The 18199-nt window shown below is 38.4% G+C and overlaps 1 protein-coding gene across 3 annotated transcripts in view; it reads right to left on the bottom strand.

The window, feature by feature from the left end:
- Positions 1 to 18199, bottom strand: part of SCAPER (S-phase cyclin A associated protein in the ER) — a 133820-nt gene that overhangs the window by 89005 nt on the left and 26616 nt on the right. For all 3 annotated transcript variants that reach the window (XM_014251020.2, XM_088063278.1, XM_088063279.1), the window contains exons 9-20: positions 13404 to 13666; positions 12765 to 12983; positions 11006 to 11176; positions 10452 to 10527; positions 9895 to 10012; positions 9458 to 9569; positions 8867 to 9007; positions 6416 to 6571; positions 6132 to 6274; positions 5362 to 5443; positions 5094 to 5246; positions 3842 to 3949 (exon numbers count right to left, since the gene is read on the bottom strand). In XM_014251020.2, the coding sequence (XP_014106495.2) occupies positions 3842 to 3949; positions 5094 to 5246; positions 5362 to 5443; positions 6132 to 6274; positions 6416 to 6571; positions 8867 to 9007; positions 9458 to 9569; positions 9895 to 10012; positions 10452 to 10527; positions 11006 to 11176; positions 12765 to 12983; positions 13404 to 13666 (1742 nt within the window). The remainder of the gene's footprint in view (positions 1 to 3841; positions 3950 to 5093; positions 5247 to 5361; positions 5444 to 6131; positions 6275 to 6415; positions 6572 to 8866; positions 9008 to 9457; positions 9570 to 9894; positions 10013 to 10451; positions 10528 to 11005; positions 11177 to 12764; positions 12984 to 13403; positions 13667 to 18199) is intronic.

The following is an 18199-nucleotide window of genomic DNA, read 5'->3' on the forward strand; positions in this document are numbered from 1 at the left end:
GAATGACATGATTTATATTCTGAAAGTACCTTTAAACCATGGTATTTAAACACCAGGAGATAGAGAATGAGCTGGGACAATGGTTCAAAGGGAGCTCTTGGGTGCAATTCTCCAAACAAACCAGGAGAGACAAGAAAGGCAAAGGCAAAAGGGAAGGCAGAGGAGCATAAAGGTGAATCTGTAGGAGCTACAAGTGGGAGAAAAGAGATCTACAAGGTCCTTGCAGAGACTCTTCAGCCTAATGAAATCACCAGGTGTTGTCCTATGGCTTTTGCAGGCACCTTTTCAGTGAGGCCTTTGTGTCACACAGGCTTTAATTCAGCAAAGCAATTAGTGAGGACTACCAACATACTAATTGATTCCAGTGAAGTCAATGAAAGCAAATTGCTTACACTGTTTACATCTTTTGCTGAACTAAAAGCAACGTGGATGTTGAGAGAGGGGACGGGAAATCAATAGCACAGAAAATGGCAGTGCAAAAGCAGGCGAAGCTGAGAGTTTGATGGAAGCAGCCAGGCACTTAAGCAGAGAGATAATGTAAGGCAGGACGCTCTTACTGCACTGGAGATAATGCTGAAATGATGTGGGGCAGTGGCAGCATTGAAAGCTTCAGAAATACACTGAAGTGACTTGAAGCCTGCTGCAAGTTTTACCACCTAGGTGAATTAATGTATCTGTAAGAGGCTAGACAAAAGCAAAGTTACAAAGGAGGTAACCAGTGTGAACAGAACTTAATTTGCTTTTACAGGATAACCACTGTTAGAAAACCAAGAGCTATTTACTGTAAGATAAAGCTACAGCTGTTTCAGCTGCAGACTAATAAAGCCCCAAATGCAGAAAACCCAAAAGGCTGACACGCAGTGAAGCTGCCACACAATCTGAGAAAGAACTTCATGCTTCTTCATTTTTTATCTTCATTCATAGCAAAACTATTCTCTTTGTGCATTTCACCTCCACAAATGAATTCACCTTCCTGATGGTTTAATCCCAACTGTCAGCTCCTGCACCAGACATGCTGGAATTAAGCACAATAAGCACTTAATGCCAAGCCAGTGGGACACTGCTCCAACATAAAGTCTGCTTTACCTCTGAAAATGTCTCTAAAATTACAGAGGTTTTAGACACTACAGCAAAGAGAATAACCCTAGAATACATCTTTTTGTTTGTGGTATGATCAACTCCCACCACCCACCTGGCCTAGAGGAATCAGTGTGCATGACCATTAAGAAGCTAAAACTTTTTGCTTACAGTCAAATCAACAAAGAAAAATCCTTACTGTGTGAAGAGAAAATATATAATCATTTGTTTAAATCAGTTTCCAAAGTCTTGAGGAGATACCTAAATCTGAGGTACCAATATGGACAAAATTTAAGTATTTTAAATCCTATGATTTCTCAAGTAAAAGTAAAGAAATTCTATGATCAGATTAGAGTTTTATAAAAGCTTTCTTTCCAGGCAGCTACCTAATATACTGAACAGGCTGAACACAAAATGAGTCAAAGATCAAGAGTAAGTTATGTGAGGTGTCAAGTGCATAAGGTTAAAGGTGAAATTTTATTAGGTCAAAGGTGATATAAATAAGATCTTTTATGTCAAAGAAGAAGGGTCACAGACAAGACATATATAATCTAAAGACATCACAGATGACAAGTAATAACTTTAAGTAGCACAAGGGTGTTCTCACTAGAGTTACCTTCACTGACTAAAAAATTGAAAACCTTGATAAGTAACTAACTATGACTATTACAAAGCTTCCCTGGAATATGGGTTCACTGCTGTAAAATATTTTGGATTTTTTTTTCTCAAGTATTTCAAAACTTGGGAAGTTACTGAATGTTTTAGTTGTGAATAAAGGGATACACAAAGCAGATTGCTCTGATTAGTAAAACTGCTTTCTTACTTTACACTGCCCAGATCTATAATGAGTGTCTTATTACCGCTCTCTGGGGAAAAAAAAAAAAGTAATAAAAAGCAGAGAAGGCCTCAGACCTAGGAAATTTCAGGTTATGATAATATAGTTCAGAATTTTATACTTGGACTAACTGAAATACAGGCATAAATAATATATAAAGTTCCTAACAATGGAAGCCTCCATACACTGCCAGTGTGTCAAATACTATGCACCATCCTGAATAAGGATATTGGAACCTGCTATCGTAAGATCAAGTTAAAATTGTTCTCTCCTTTCTCTCCTGTAACATGTTTTATTCAAGGAACATATATATTTAACCTTCACCTAGGTCTTAAGTTCTCATCAAAATGTTTTGCTGAGAAACCCTGGATTTAGACACAAAAATCAGGATCTTTGTGCCCTCTAGTGGAACTTCTCTTTCACCAGCTGGATGCAAAAGCAGCTGTCAGTACCCAATCCCATTCTCCAGAAACTGGAATTGTTCAGCTATCAAATTAGATGTGGAGAGCATGTAACACCCAGTCACAAGGAAATCCAGTTCACTGTTTTCCTTCAGATTCCTCTGAGCCAGCTGCCCAGCAATAACCACACTTCGGTCACCAGTGGCCAGACAGGTACCAGTAAAGGCCAGAGAGATCCAAGAAGATGTCAGTCAATACAGGGGACTGCCCTCAACAGGACAGATTCTGGGAAATCTCACAGCTGGTATTTCCAGGAAAACAGGTGCAGTATGGAGATTTCTCACCTACCTACACTAGGTAAGCCTAAAGGCACCTAAAATCCAAATCCAAAACCACACAACTCCCACTAAGCACTATCCAAGAGGAAAAAAGAAACTGACAAACCAGTTTATGTCCTTTCATTACAGCTGGGAAGGGGCAGGAACATCCAACTCCACAAATATTTATTCCTCCAGACTACTGTGCCTCTCCAGTTACATTTTTCTGCTTCTTCAGTGATAACCACACCTCTGTGCATTTCAGTACTTCAGAGACCTAACTCTCCAAAGCTTTTTAAAAAGGAAAACACATTACAACCAGACATAAGAAGCTGAAAAGAGGAGATTTCAGTAAAAAAAAAATAGTAAAAGAACTGTGAAGAAAAGTGAAAAATCTGAACTACTGGACAGTGTCATCTGAATCAGCCTGGCTGGAAAGAGATTTCCAAACACAATTAAGTTCAGTCTGAATCAGTGCTGAAGAACTGGCTTGCACACTATTTCCTCCTAACACCTGACAGATATAATACAATTCACAAATTTTTTGGATGTGGCAGAACCCAAATTCTCATAGAAAAAGCCTTGACTTAATACTGTAGTTGAATTCTGGCAGCAGCAACGAAAAATTAAATGAGACAACTATGCAGATGTCTTTTCTAAAAAAGAGTAGTCTCTTAGTATAATATAAAATGTCCTCAATGCTTCCTCAAAATCACCCTAAATGCCAACTCTTCTAAAGAAGCTACTGAAAAACTATTTTTCTTCTTCGCAATATTAATACTTCCAAAATGTTTTATATCTTACATTTTGAACTAATTTAGCACTATTGTTTTCAGCATTTACACTTGATGCACAGTATAAGCACATCTGCTCACCTACAAAAGGACTAAGGGATTTTAAGCAACAAGAAGCAAAGACAATAGCAGGATGGTGACAACTGTAATGTGTAAGATTTTTAGGATGAGAAGAAAAATGTAGTGACATAAAAAATGCCTTTGATTAACAGAAAAGCAGTCAGTCACATCAACTTCAAATGGCAATTGCCTCCAGTATGTGAATGTTCCTTTCACTGCTTTTCATTGGTAGCCTGCTATGACTCCCATGCTAACAGAAACAGTTCTGCTGAACTCCTTTCTCAAGACTTTCATAGGCTACTCAGCTGAATGGCATTTAAAACCAGAAGTAATACAGAAAAACAATACAAAACTTACCACTTCTTCATCTGAAAGCTCTCGTCCTTGTATACTGCTGTTTTCTCTCACAGCTTGTTGGTGTTTCTTCCCTTTAATGTGGCTGAAAAGATACACTTCTGATGAAATCTGTAATGACAATAATTTAATAGTTATTTTTCCTCTGCAAATGCCATAATGTATAAATAACAGTACTTCAAACATAATAAAAATATGTCAATTTATCAGGGGTATGTTCAGAAATTCAAGCACAGTACTTTACTTCTCAATCTAATTTACATAAATATCTTTTATGCAGGATTTAACAGTAAATTATAGAATGATTTGCTGGCCAGCAGTGTAGTAATAGATTAAAAAATACGTTAGGCTGTCCTCTTATTTTCACTTCGATCTAATTTCATATATTGGAGTTTCATTCTGAAATGCATGATGAGTGAGTACACAAGACTCCAGCCTGCTGAGCTTGAGTTTCTGTTCCAGCACTGCCTGAGGTGATCCCATGCAATCTTGCTTAATGCAGCAATTGAAAAGAAATAATGCTCAGTGGCATATAAGGCTCCAATAATGCATTCTCTGCAAAGCAGTAAAAACAGTTATCAATAAGAGATCTCTCATCTCTGGCCCAGTGGCTGCGTGGCTTCTCTCCCCCACCATTCCTGGGACAGGGAGGGCAGGCACAGGCAGAGAGCCCCTGCTGAGGTTGGGACACTGACAAGCAATGTCACTGGCTTCCAACAGTGACCAAAAAATCAGACATCAAAGGAAGAGTGAAGACAAAGTGAACACTCCTTTTCTGTCTGACACTTCTAAGCATCCAACCAAACACAATTCAAGAACTTGATGTGGTTTCTCTGTGAATTTCAGTACAATGACACTTAACCAATTAGCCCCTGAACTCACAGTAAATTCAAATATCCACAGCATCTTAGAAAAAGGTGTTCCCAGTTCAGCTGCCTGCTATGTAAAGGACTACATCCTTTACTTTGCTTTAAATCTTTCAATTACCTTCTTCCATCTGATGCTCCTGAGTTCTTGCTTCTCTCAGCAGAGACAGCCAATAACTGAGCACTGGCAATTCTCCATTCTACCCACAACTCTACAGCTCTTTTAATCTTCCCTAACCCACCTGATTTATAGACAGAAGAACAAGATGCATTTTTCACAAAAGCAAAGCAGGGATACAGTAAATGTGCAAGTGAGTGAAGCAGAACTTGTAACTTCATGGCTTGGATTGGCCTTGCAATTCCAGCAGTATCCCCTCTGCCCAACTCACCATGACATTGCACAATGAGCACTGCTTCTTTCGCTCATACGGTGTGAGCTTTGGTGCATAGTCAGTATTAGCATGTCTTCCACTACTGAGTTCAGCTGCTTTCTCTTTTCTCTGTTCAATTTGTTCCATGTGCCTTCTAATACTTTCATCATGCTGAATGGAAAATAAACAAAGTAATGAAGAGAAAACACATTGAAGGACAGCAAATGGAATTGAACTGTGCAAAGAAATAGTGATGTATTTTTCAACTAATGTATCCTTTTTATACCTTCAACTGAATCTTCTTCTGCAGTTCTTCCATGGCTTCTTGCTGAGCTGCAGTAAGAGCTGCCAACCTCTCTTCTCGATCTCTAACCAAAAGATAACAAGTATAGGGAGAATTTGTATCAATGTAAAGCATGAATAATATTGACATATTTATGTTTGGAATGCAGAACAAGAAAACCCAAAAATTAAGTTGAAGATGGTTCAGTAGAAAAGAAAAACAACAAAAAGCAACTCAGGTAACAGATATATATATATATATATATATATATATATATATATATATATCTATCTCAAGTAGTTCACAGGCAGCAGAATTAATCAAGCCTGATTTCCTGGCTGTGTGCTTCATAAATGTAATCTCTGGTGTGTGCAACAACATGAAATTGATGCCAGGAAGTCCAAAAGTTTCTGGAGAGTGGAGGAAATGGAGAACATGGGTACATTAATCTTGTTTCCTCTAAAAACTAAGGTGAAATGTGAAAAAGACAAATTATTACAAGGTCTGGTCAGCAATAAAACTAAGATGAATATAATAAAATACAGCCTTACAACTTCTGTTGTGCATGTATGTAAGGAACACAAAAATATACAACAGAATTTATGATGACTCACCTGATTTCTCCTTCAAGCCATTCATCAAGAATCATTATTAATGCTACTTTTTAAAATCCTAAGCCTGACAAGCCAGGAAGGTACTGCTGTTACAGAAAAGGTGCAGTTTGCTGTGGAGGAGAATGGTGAAGGGAACCAAAGAAACCATTGCAAAGTTACCTGGCCCTCTCCCGTGCTGCATCTTCTCGTGCTTTTTCCTTCTCTTGCCTCTGCTGCTCAATCCGTGCTTCCTGCTCCTTCCTCTTCATCAGCAGCTCCTCCACCCGGGCCTGCCGCTCCGCTTCCAGGGCTCTCTTGCGCTCCTAGCCAGGGAAAAGGGAATTCTCACTGCTCTTTTAGGCATAAAATACACAGGGATTAAGAGAAACTGTACTTTAAAGTCTGCAGAGCCAAAATGAAACACAAGCCTGTATTTTGTTGTGCCCCTGCACCCTGAATCATACCTGAACTGCCTCGTCCCGTGCTTGTTTCTCCTCCTGCCTTCGCTGACGCTCCTCTTGCAGTTCATTCAAGCGCTGCTCATATTCCTTTAGTTTGTTCAGCACATCGTGGCGCTTGTTCTGAGCTTCCAAAGTGTTTATAAAAGCAATTTCATTGACCTGAAAACAATCACAAAGCATAAGAAAAGACCCAAGAAGTCAAAATAGGTTTCATCTTCAGGAATTTAATTTGTTAATTATCCACTTGATAATTAAACTTGTGGGACATTTCTCCAGAATGGGTTGGAAAACCACCAACTTGGGAATAAGTCTTCAGGTTTTGTAATGACTTTTTATTGTTTTTTTTGTTTTAAACAAGACAGCCCACGGAATATAAAAAGAAAATTTGAATTGTATCAGAGAAACAAGAAACTTTGGGTAAAATACAGAAAAATTCTCTCTATTATATTAGCATTGAGACCTCATTAGTCCATTCTCTCAGTCACAAAGTGTGTAATGTTAAAACCCAGATGGGTGAATCAGGAAAATACACAAGTGCTGGCAGAATCCAACAGGGCTTTTGAGCTAGCTTTAAATATATGTGTACTTACAGATCAAAAAAGTGAAATTATAAATAGTATGAGTAAGAAAAACCAAGCAGGCTTGTGGTCTAATATTTCTTATCCATACAGGCTGTTTCATGAACATGTATTATTTTTTTCAACTACAGGACAGTGTAATACATAAGAACAAAAAAAATTATAAAATGTTAGCTTAAAAGAACTTTAATGTGTACACTAAATAAAACAGGTAGAGAACACATACAGACAGACAAAAACAGATCATGGAAAAGGGTGGTAGGATCATGTTTGTAACTTTGTTTACTGACTAGAATCCATTTACAGAGTGGATTTTACAGGTCAGTAAACAAGCAAGCACTGGGAATTTAGATAACCAACTGGGCAGCAACAGTTACCATGGTGTGCAGCTATCCTACTCATCAGCTGTTTCTCTAAAGCCTTCTGGCCCAATTAACCTTGATTTCCAGAACACAAGAACCTCACAAGGCAGCAGACCCCACACACTTAAACACACATGATATTTGAAACATCTGCTTATCTAGGGAACTACGGCAAGTGTGATTTAGTTAATATAATTACAGAAGTCACACTGGTGTAATGGAACAGTAATCAATGTACAGCAGACTCAATTACGTAGTCTAGAAATCCTTTTAATCCAAGAGAGAAACAGCAACTAAGTAAAAAAGTGCAATCAGTTTTGTTGAGCTTATCTTGAAACACAAATGAACAGCTGCATCAATCACAGCTGGCACACATGCTCATATAATGAAACAGTTTCAAGTAGATGTATGTATCTTTGCTTGGGAAAAACAATCTTTAAAATAAAAAACTAAATTTATTTTCTGCTGGTTTTGGCTGGGATACAGTTAATTCTCTTTGTAGTAGCTAGGATGGGACTATGTTTCAGATCTGTGATGGAAACAATGCTGACAACACAGGGATGTTTTAGTTGCTGTTGAGCAGGGTTTGCACAGCATCAAGGCCAAGGGACCAAAGGGATATCTGAGACCACAGGACATCACGTGCAGCAACAAAACTGGGGGGAGGTTGGTGTAGGGCCACTGCTGAGGGACTGGCAATTGTTTCCTTTTGCATTACTTGTCTTTCTTTATAATTTATCTCTCTTTGTTATTTTCCTTTTTCTTAGAACTGATTTTTCCTCACCCAGTTATTAAACTGTTTCTGTATCAACCCATGAGATTTCTTACCTTTACACTTCTGATTCTCTCCCCCCATCCCATGGGACAGGAGGCAGAGTAAGTGTGTGGTTGTGTGGTGCTTAGCTGCTGGCTGGGGTTAAACCATTAAAAATTTTATCAAAGTAGTATGAATGAAGCAAACCAAAAAGCATCCATCTAGTGATTGCCTTATGGAACTATGTACTGAGTCAGAAGAGCACTAAACATACTTAATTTAGAATAACTGCCACATGCTAACTGCAGGTCTCTGTCTATTCCCAACTGCTCAACAACAGTGGTACAAAACACAGCAACACAACTACCATTTAAAGACAAAGAATGCTGGATCTGGAGCAGCGTTTTAACAAAGGAGAAGAAAAATGAGCTCCCCCATGGAGCTGGAAAAGCACAGAATTGATTGTCAGATCTTTTAGTCCTTCCAGGAGGACTAGGTATCACCAAAAATGCTACCACACTCTGAGGAACAAAAGCAGCAAGATAACAATCAGCTTATTTCAACTCACCATGATGTCTAATACCAGCTAATTAATTTTAAGTCATATTAGAAAAAAGTGCACCATTCAAACATCAGCATTTATCTGCTTCATGGCTTGTAACCTGCGCTGTCCTTCACAAACGACTTTGGAGCACTCTGAGGTACAACATATAGAAAAGCATAGCTACTAAATAGTTCCTTTGAAAACAAAATCACTTACCTTGGCTTCTTCCTCTTGTGCTTTTTTCACTATTGCTTGTAGCTGCACTTCACGTTTGAATTCCGCATGGAGTAACTTCTCCTCCATCATCCTGCGCCTTTGATCTAGCAATTCTTCTTTCCATTTCCTCACATCTTTCTCCTACACACAAAGAATCAATTCATTAGTAACACAGAATCTGACAAGGCCTGAATTTTCCTCAGGATTTTCTAATCCTTGAAGCTTTCTTCACGGCAACAAAGTATTTTCATGCCCTACAGAAAGCCTGCCTTAAGTTTAACTCGAAGTACACTGCTTCAGTTTAGTGAGTTTACCATTTCTGTTAGATACGTGCAATGCATTTTTACTCTTGTCATACCTTCCCTGAATCTGAGATTATCTCCTATAAAACAGCCAAAAAGTTCATGATTTGAAATAATGCTTTCTTTAACTGCTGTGATGCACAAGACAGCTGTGAAAACTATGTAAACTCATACTCAGATTGACATCTTCGTTTCACCACTAGTTTGAATCTCTTACATGTCTACAATGTGGAAAAAAGGTCTTTCCTGACAGGCAGCAGAGCAGCCCTTTTTATCACAGAAAGCTTACCCTCTCCATTAATTTCTGAAGCTTCAGTGTCTTTTCTTCACGTAACTTTTCTCTCAGCTGTTGAGCTTTCATTTGTTTCTCCTCATGCTTCTTTTTGGATTCTGCTATTGTTCTTTAAATAAAAACCAAAGTAAAACAAAATCAAGTCAGACAATATTAACTGACAGTATAGCAAGCATTTCTTTGCCATTTCACTACGAGAAAACAAATAGGCCACTGGAGGGCAATTATTTCCTGTAAATGTTTATATTGTTCTTCTAGACTTCTGTATTTGGTGGACAATGTAGCACGAGCCTACACATGAAAAAATAGAGAGAGACTTCTGTAGCACCTTCCACCCAGAGGCTTAAACAGATTAGATTTATGAAGTTTCCAGCAGCCATGAGTTTGGCTGCTTGTTTTCCCTGGCTGACCCAGGCAGGTAATAACTGCAACACCTTTTGCGAGAGGGTGACGAGAGTTTCTCGTGCATGTGGATCCCATGGCCAGGGGGACGCGCGGGCTCTTCCTCCACTCTGTCACCCCAGGAGTTGCTCTGGCGCCATGACTCACGAGCTATATGGATAAAAAAAAAAGGTGGGAATAATTAAACACACTTTTCTACAAGAAATGCCAATAATAAGGATTAATTTCTCTAGTTCTCTCTCAGATGGGTTTCCTTTGGCCTAGGTGCAAATACATACTGAAGCATCCTTAATATCCGTCCTTTTTTAATGCTTAATGATTTTATTACACTTTTATTCAGATGTTAATATAAATCTGGATTAAAAACCATAAAATTCTAATAGAGAGATGCAAAAAGAGAACTGAAGAAGAAAGAGACACAGAGACAGTTTGAACACAAAGTCCATCTTTCCTCAGGAAACAGAGAAAATAACAACTTGGAACGTGTTGGGTAAACTTCTGAAACCTTAACTGGCCATGAATAAAACGGGCATTTTTCTAAATTTTTGCTGTTATTTCCATGTAAGCACAGTAATATATAAAAATTTACCCTCATAATCTGCCAGAACATCATTCCAGTCCATAGACAAACCACAGAAGGATATGCTTCCATTGCCGATATTAGCCTGAAATTCAATATAAACGATACAGTAAAAACATAAACCTTAACTCGCAGGTGCATACACACATTAAACAGTGCCAATTCATCAACACCTATATTCAACAATGCTTCCAAACAGAACTGGCCACCACAAAGGCAGATGCTGTTCCTGCTCTGACTGTAAAAATGAACACTTTTTCTTCACCTGCCCTCCATGATAGCAATGAATGTAACAAGTCCCAGCTCCCCCTGCTTTGCACCCAGAAATAGGCATCAGGACATTGACTGCAAGCTCAGGGGACTCTGTACCACCCAGCAGCACTGTGCTGCTGAGTTTAGGAAGACTAAATATCCCTCAGTATGGGATAATTAATACATGGCACCATTTCACACACCAAAAAGGTTACATCAACACCAAAACAAACACTTAACAAATTCTATATTCATTCTCCACTGAAAACAAAGCCTGGATCTGGGTACCGTGAAATGAACTGGACACTCACAGAGAAGTCACTGTCATTGTCAGTCTCAATGTTAATGTCATTGTTTTCCTCTGCCTCAATCTCTCTGGTTAACTGCTCCTCCTCTGCAATAGCACTGGCAATGGCTTCTTCATTAGCCTTCTCCAGCCGATCTGCTAACTCTTCTTTCTTAGCAAGGACTTCTGCCATGGACTGGAGGAAACATGACACCAGAAAAACCAAAATCAGTAGCAAGCACAAAAACAAGTATTCCACATGGCTAACATGAATTATATGGTATTTTGTTCAACTTCACTTTACTTACACTTTTTTTACTGATATATTTTGTGAAGGTAGCTGCAAATATAAACCCCACTAAAAGTGTTAGCCACTATTAATTCGTTTAATAACTACATGAAACACTTATGAAATGAATTATTCACATAATTCAAAAACATATTCTACAAACACTGTCATTAAAAGCATAAAGACAGTTCTCCTGCAATTACTGTTTTAAATACCTACTCTCAAGGCATACTCTGAGACACAAGTGCATGCCATGCTGTGACCTCTACAGAAAGAACCATGCTCCAAAGTATTATTTAAAGATGGAAATTATCTGCATGAACTGTATCTGGAAACTTTACCATAGTTAATACAATGGAATCTCAGGCTGTACTTGTTTTCCAACATGAATGACAAGAGAGTGGGGCAAAAATGTGAGCCTGGATATGCTGATTGTCTTTTCCTTCTCTAGCGTCCAGCATTAACCACTCCACTTCCACTCCAGTACCAAACAATGTGCCACAATATACAAACTGGTGTTTAAAGCAGTCTGATCTGGAGCAGTAAAATGTTTCCAAGAGACATAGATCCCACCAAGCTGGCAGCATCCTGAACTGTTAATAACTGAGCATCTCAAACAACATTAGTGGATGAGATACTTGAAATCTGCTCTAAAAGCAAACAGGTATGTGACTTGAAAATTATCTAGCAGGACTCCAGTTGGCAAAAGTTAAAGTGATTTACAAGAAAACTTCTGCAAATCAGAACTTTAATCTAGTTTCTGAAAAACAAAACCAAACCACAAACAAAACCAACATAAACACAAATCCCTAAAAACCCAAAACAAAACAAAGCACCTGAATATATAACCTGGATTTTATGTAACATTAATGCAACTCCACTCAGAGAATCCCAGTGAAGCAGACACACCCTGAGATCTGCAGAATTCTCCAGACAGGAAAGGACACTCTTTTTGTGAAGCCAGATAAAAAAAGAAAACTGACTTAGTGTTCTTTGCTTTAAGAACGCCATTCCTCTAAATTTCTTGTTGTAAAGGAAGACCCAGCAGAGCAGCTCAGTGAGTCTTAAAAGGCAGAGGTCTGACTTTGTTTTTAACAGAATTTTGATATCCCATGTTTTCCAGTTTGAATGATGAGCAAAACTGAAGGAAGACTTTAATGAGAGTCTAACTTAAAATGACTGCTAGTGGAAGGAAATGAAAAATTAGCACAATCATTATTAAAAGAAGTAATGAGAGCACAGATCTCTTTGTTTCAAGTAACATGATTCTCTTTCTAGTTTAAGTTCCAAAACTCGACTGGAATTAAATTCTATAATGAAAAGTATCTGTGCAACAATTTATTTTTCCTACAGTAAGTACCCCATAGATTTTTCTACAGTTTTTACATAAGGCTAACAGTAAACACTGTACAACACAAACCAAGAAAATTAAGGCTTAGATTTATTATTCACTCACAAATCTCATGAGATTTCTTACCAATCTGGCAGCACTCACATTTGAAATATCTGAGGGATCCATTTCAGTTTCAGATTTAGCTTTTTCTGTTTGATGCCAGTCTGTAGTGTCAGTGCTCTGGGGGGAAGCTTCATTCATCTGCAAAGCTTTTGAACTGCAGTCAGTACTGGTGAGGGCTGGAGGCATCTCAGGAGCTGGTTCTAAGGAATCCCCTTGCAATGCTGCACCAGTGCTCCCATTGGCTTCTGAGGCTGTGAACTAACAAGAGACATTTGCAAAAACAACAAAATGGAACATACTGATTTTTAAAGTCAGAGTAAAATTTAAGGAAATACCTAGCAACAACAGTGAGTGAAGCAAATAACTTCACTTATTTCAGGTGCTCATTACCTTGCAAAAGTTGGATTTTTCTACCTGGAATCTATGTATGCGATGTGCTGAATGCTGATTTTTTGGAAAACATGGAAATGCTGTCCACAGCATCCTGATTTTAATTAGCCTATTTGTGATGACATCTTATTGCATTTCCATAAATGTAACTGAAATAACCCTTATTTTAAAAGCCTTTTCCAATCTGGTTAGTTCATAAAAGCTCTAGCCAACACCTCCTCTAGAAATGCTCTGAAATACAAGTTGAAAGATTTCAGGTTAGACAACGGTTCAAAATGATGCACTGACCTGAGTCCTCTCAATAAGGGGACCCTCGGAGTGATGTAAAGGATCCTTCTGTGCCAGCTCTGTGCTTTCAGATGCAGCATGGCCAATGGCTGAACTCCCATGCTTGTTTTCTGCTGGTGGTGAAATTGTATTTTCTTTGTCACTGTCACCTCTGGACTTCAGTGATTCTGCAGCTACAGGAGCTTTTGTTGCCAAAGCTGTGGATCGAGATCGAACGGGCCTTCCACGCTGAACTGTTTCCCAGCCCTCTGCATCCTTTCGATCTACATGAAAAAAACACCCCCATTCTCAGACAGGAACACTTAGAAATAGAAGCATTAGAAACAACTATTTTATTACAGTGTTACAGAAGTTGTGGGAGAAAAATGTTCTCTTTAAAAATCAATACCAAAAAAATCAATGACACATTCTTCAGCAAAGCTTTTTACTTCAAGGACTGCTATTGGTATTATAGACACTGGACAACTCCCTTCAGGGGACACATTCTGTTACTGCAGTGTGAAACTACTCAGACACAAAAAGGCGTGGGAAATGGCAACATGTGCTTACACTTGCTATCCTTTTTCCTTGCTATTTCATGAGATGGTAAAGCACAACAAAGCAACCACACTTGTTCTTTGCAGCGACAGTAACATTATAGGCCTTTTGTGAAAGTGCAAGTACAGACATAATTGCACAACTTAGCATGGTAAGCAGAAATGTGGCTTACTATCCTTTCTATTCTGACAGTCCTTTCTTTACTTCTTTTTCTATTTGTTTCACTCTGAGAACAAAAATACACAATTGGTGTCAGATTGCAGAAAACTGCTTTTCCTGGATTCCAGGAAATAGCAAAATATTGCTACAGTGGGACTGCAAACTGAAAATAGAAAAGCAGTTTTCTGCAGTTTACTTTGATTTCTATATAGCTGTTACATATAACTTTCTGATCAGCATTTCTGATATCTGATATTGGTACATCCTTGAAAACCATTTAAAGTTATATTTGTCTGCCTGAAGCATCAGGTCATGGGTTTGATCAGATTTCTAGATTTCAAGGTGAACCCCTTCTCCATATGAAACATTTTTGTGGCCAGCAAGTAATAGCAGCACGTAATTTCCCATGTATCTTGAACCAACTTGTAAGTGATTCTTCGAAGCCTGACAGTACAAATCACAAGTGTGAAAGGTAAGCTCAGGCCTATTTGTTGAACAAAAATTCTTGCAAAAAACTCAAGAACTATGTATATATCGTCCAACATACTTCTGGCAAAAGCTGCTTTTAAGATTGTTCAATGAAAGGAAGAGAAGGGTATAGGAGATGGCTTTTACCTGGAGAAGTAGAGATGCAAAAAACCCAACACTAAATTGCCTGTTTTATGGAGGGTAATAATCTAGAATACAACTTGTATAAAAAATTGATTCACTGGGTGTTTCTGAACTTTCTACTGACAAAGATGGTCATGTAGCTCAGACCTAAATACCAGAACTGGAGCTCAAACATTAAGGTTTAACATATGAAGTGGACTAAACAGCCTTTAGGTGGACTTGAACTGATGTCCAACAGTAGCAGTAACCAGTGAACTGGAAATGAGCCAAAACCAGAACTAACGGCACTTCCATCCTTTGCTGCCCTTGGCATCCAGCATTTTACAAACACTGCTCATTTAACTGTTAGATTCTTTTAACATCTGAAAATGATGAAACAGCAGCCTGGCCCAACAGCTGGTGTAACTCCTGAGTTACCAGGGAATTTGACAGGACTGTACTGGAATTTATCTTCGCTGAGCAGCTCAAAAAACAGCTGTTTTTATGTAACTATATAACTGTTCACAAACAATAATGGTAATGACAAATGCAAAAAAAATAATCTGGTATTTTACTACTGAGACTGTTTTGCTCTAGAAAAATTGCCGTGTATTTCAAAGTAAACAAAATTCCCAAACTGTGTGAATGAATATGGCTGATCTCTTCACTGCTGGTACCAGAGTCTGCAAAAAGCCTTTCTGTGTTCATTCCCCTCATGTGAATTTGCACTCATTTCAGGGTGTCCCAATGACCAAAAATGGAAATGGCAGTCAAAAACATACCAATTACATTTTCCTTTGCCACAGACCTCCCGTTTGACCCCTGTAGGCAACTTTGGCCTTCTTTTCACTTCTTCGTCTTCATATACTAAAAATAACATTACCTACAGGACCTAGTGATGGGAACATATTGCCCTCTCAGGGCAATTCTCCAGGGAACAGGGTTTAATTCTCCAGGAATCACAACCAGATTTACTGCAGACAGCTCACAACCTGTGCAGCACCTGGCTCCGCAACCTGTGCCCCTCTGCACACTCTGACCTGCTCAGGCCCCTTAGGGACCCCACCAACCTTAGAAACTGATGGGACCATAAAGACTCTGCTGTATCTGGCTTAGGACAAAATCTGGCCAAGAAATTTCCCTGACAAGTAACAGACAACAGAAAAGAACTACTAAAATCAACCAAAAAACCACCATTGCTTTACTGCAGCAACTTTTGGGTTGAAATTCCTTTTGCTTGTCATTTGCAAAACAAGATTCTTGAAACACTTCACTTCTATTTGTTTTGAAAATTGAAATTACATAAAAGCATCTTTTCTACATTAAAAGGATCAGAAGATACCCTTTTGTAGCATCTACTACCTAAACATTATTTTACTAACATCTAGATAAAAAGATAAATGAATCATATAAATGTATCTTAATAATTGTATTAATATATTGTACCAATATCTACTAGTTTATTCTACCAAAAAAGAATATTCTTGTCTGTCTTGCCTAGTTGTTCTTTATTTGTGGCATATTTCTTAGTAGTCTACAATGACAGAATTAATCAGAATAAAATTATTCAGAGCATAGAAAAACCATAATCACACTTACTAAAGTAAGAATGAATCTTTCCATAAAAGCCATACATGTTCAATTTTTAATTTTCATTTCTTCATTGTCAGATTCATATTTATCACCCAAGACTCAGCCAAGCATTTTAATAGCCCAGAAGTACTTGCATTTGAAAGAATATGGTTTGATGACTTCTTTAAACACAAAACAGTTTTTAATGCATGTATGTATTTGGACTCCTGACATACCTGGAGTCAGTTTAATGGTGTGATGCCACCAGTGCACCAAAAGATTCTGCTCATTTTGATTCACCACACAGTTAATATTCAGTCACTTCCAGGCACTGTTTTTAACTAAGAGTTTGCAAAGCTAATATGTTTACTGACATTAGATCACATCTAATGAGAGACAAAGTTAATACTCAGTAAGGCACCAATCTTCTTCGATATTTTTCCCCATGTCTGGAATTCTTATAGCCCAGTAGGCATCTCCACAGGCTACCTATCACACACTGGGTTTGATTACTCCCAGAACTTTGTAAATGAATAATTCATTTACCTACCCTGATCATTCTCTAGTTTCATGTGAACTTGGCTGTCCCTGCCTGCTCTTGTGTTACATGGATATGAGAAGCCATCTGTTATCTCTGGGCCCTCCCAGCCACCAGGCTCTTGGGAAGTTGCTCCACCTGGAAGAACTGGCCAAGGACCTCACTGGAAACACCACGAACAAAAATCCAGGCATCTGTGTGCAAACTCCTGGGGGTTCTCATCTCAGGAGATGCACAGCCCTCTTAAAAAATTTACTTGCCAATAACATCCTGCCCAAATCCCCACATACATAAACTTCAGCCCCATCTGAGCCCAAACCAGGACAGCTGCCTGAGAGGGCTCAATGTCCTGCAAGGTTCTCCAGTCTTAGCTACACTACAGAGAACATCTATTCACAGCTATGAACATGAGCAATTCATACAAGAAAAATGATAATGATAATAATAATAATAACCAACCAGATTTCAAGTATGGCAACAGAAAAAAAATGAGTATTTCTGGGAAGCTCACATGTTCTAAATTGCTATTTGTACTAAACTCTGTAATAATTTTTTTAATTGTAAGCACCTACTTCCATTTCTAATAGACGCTCTAAACTTATAACCCATCTCACTTTTCACCACAGACACCAGGGAATTCATGACCAGAAACTGCTCAGACAGTAAGAACAGACTGCATTTCATACCATAAAAAACACTCAAGCATGAAAGACAATCTTTTTAAATTCATTAAAATATTGAGGGTAACAGTAATTTTAATGAGGGAAATGAAATAAGATGATTTAACCTCATTTAATTATGCATTCAGAAAAGGAAAGATTAAAGAACTATATGGGAAAATAATGCATTTTCTTTCTCCCTAAGGGCTTACTTAGTTAAATTTGGAAATTGCATCAACCATGAAACAGATACAGTATCATGCTACTCATCCACATTACAAAGCCATTGTAAGACCTAATAATGCTGTTGGAAATCACTGGAGAAAAAGTGTCTGGGGAAATCCTGTGGCTGTAAGCCCCAGCTGGGCTTTGGGTGGGCAAGGGAACATTACAGGAGGCAGGGGGAATCCTTCCCCCAAGGTCCACATGCACCAAACAGCTGGGAGTGCATTAGCTGGGCAAGGGGCAGAGCAGATGACACATGAACCACAGAGCTGCTTCAATAATGCATGTGAAGAGCCTCTGTGGGTCCCTTCACATAAATTTCACAGATTTTCTTGGGCTTTCATCATTGAGGATAACTGGATCTTACCAAAGTGATTCCACCTCCCATACAAAGGACAATATGCTCCTGCAGAGAATTTAATTTGTTAAAAACATAATAATTCAGCCATGAGAAAATCACTGAAATTCTCCAATGCTCAATGTAAGCAATTAGAGATTCCTAAGAATAAAAGTCT

Source organism: Pseudopodoces humilis, chromosome 16 (genome assembly GCF_049639895.1).
Source record: "Pseudopodoces humilis isolate 2021_Gansu_Grassland_sample_001 chromosome 16, ASM4963989v1, whole genome shotgun sequence".
Lineage (NCBI taxonomy): Eukaryota > Metazoa > Chordata > Aves > Passeriformes > Paridae > Pseudopodoces > Pseudopodoces humilis.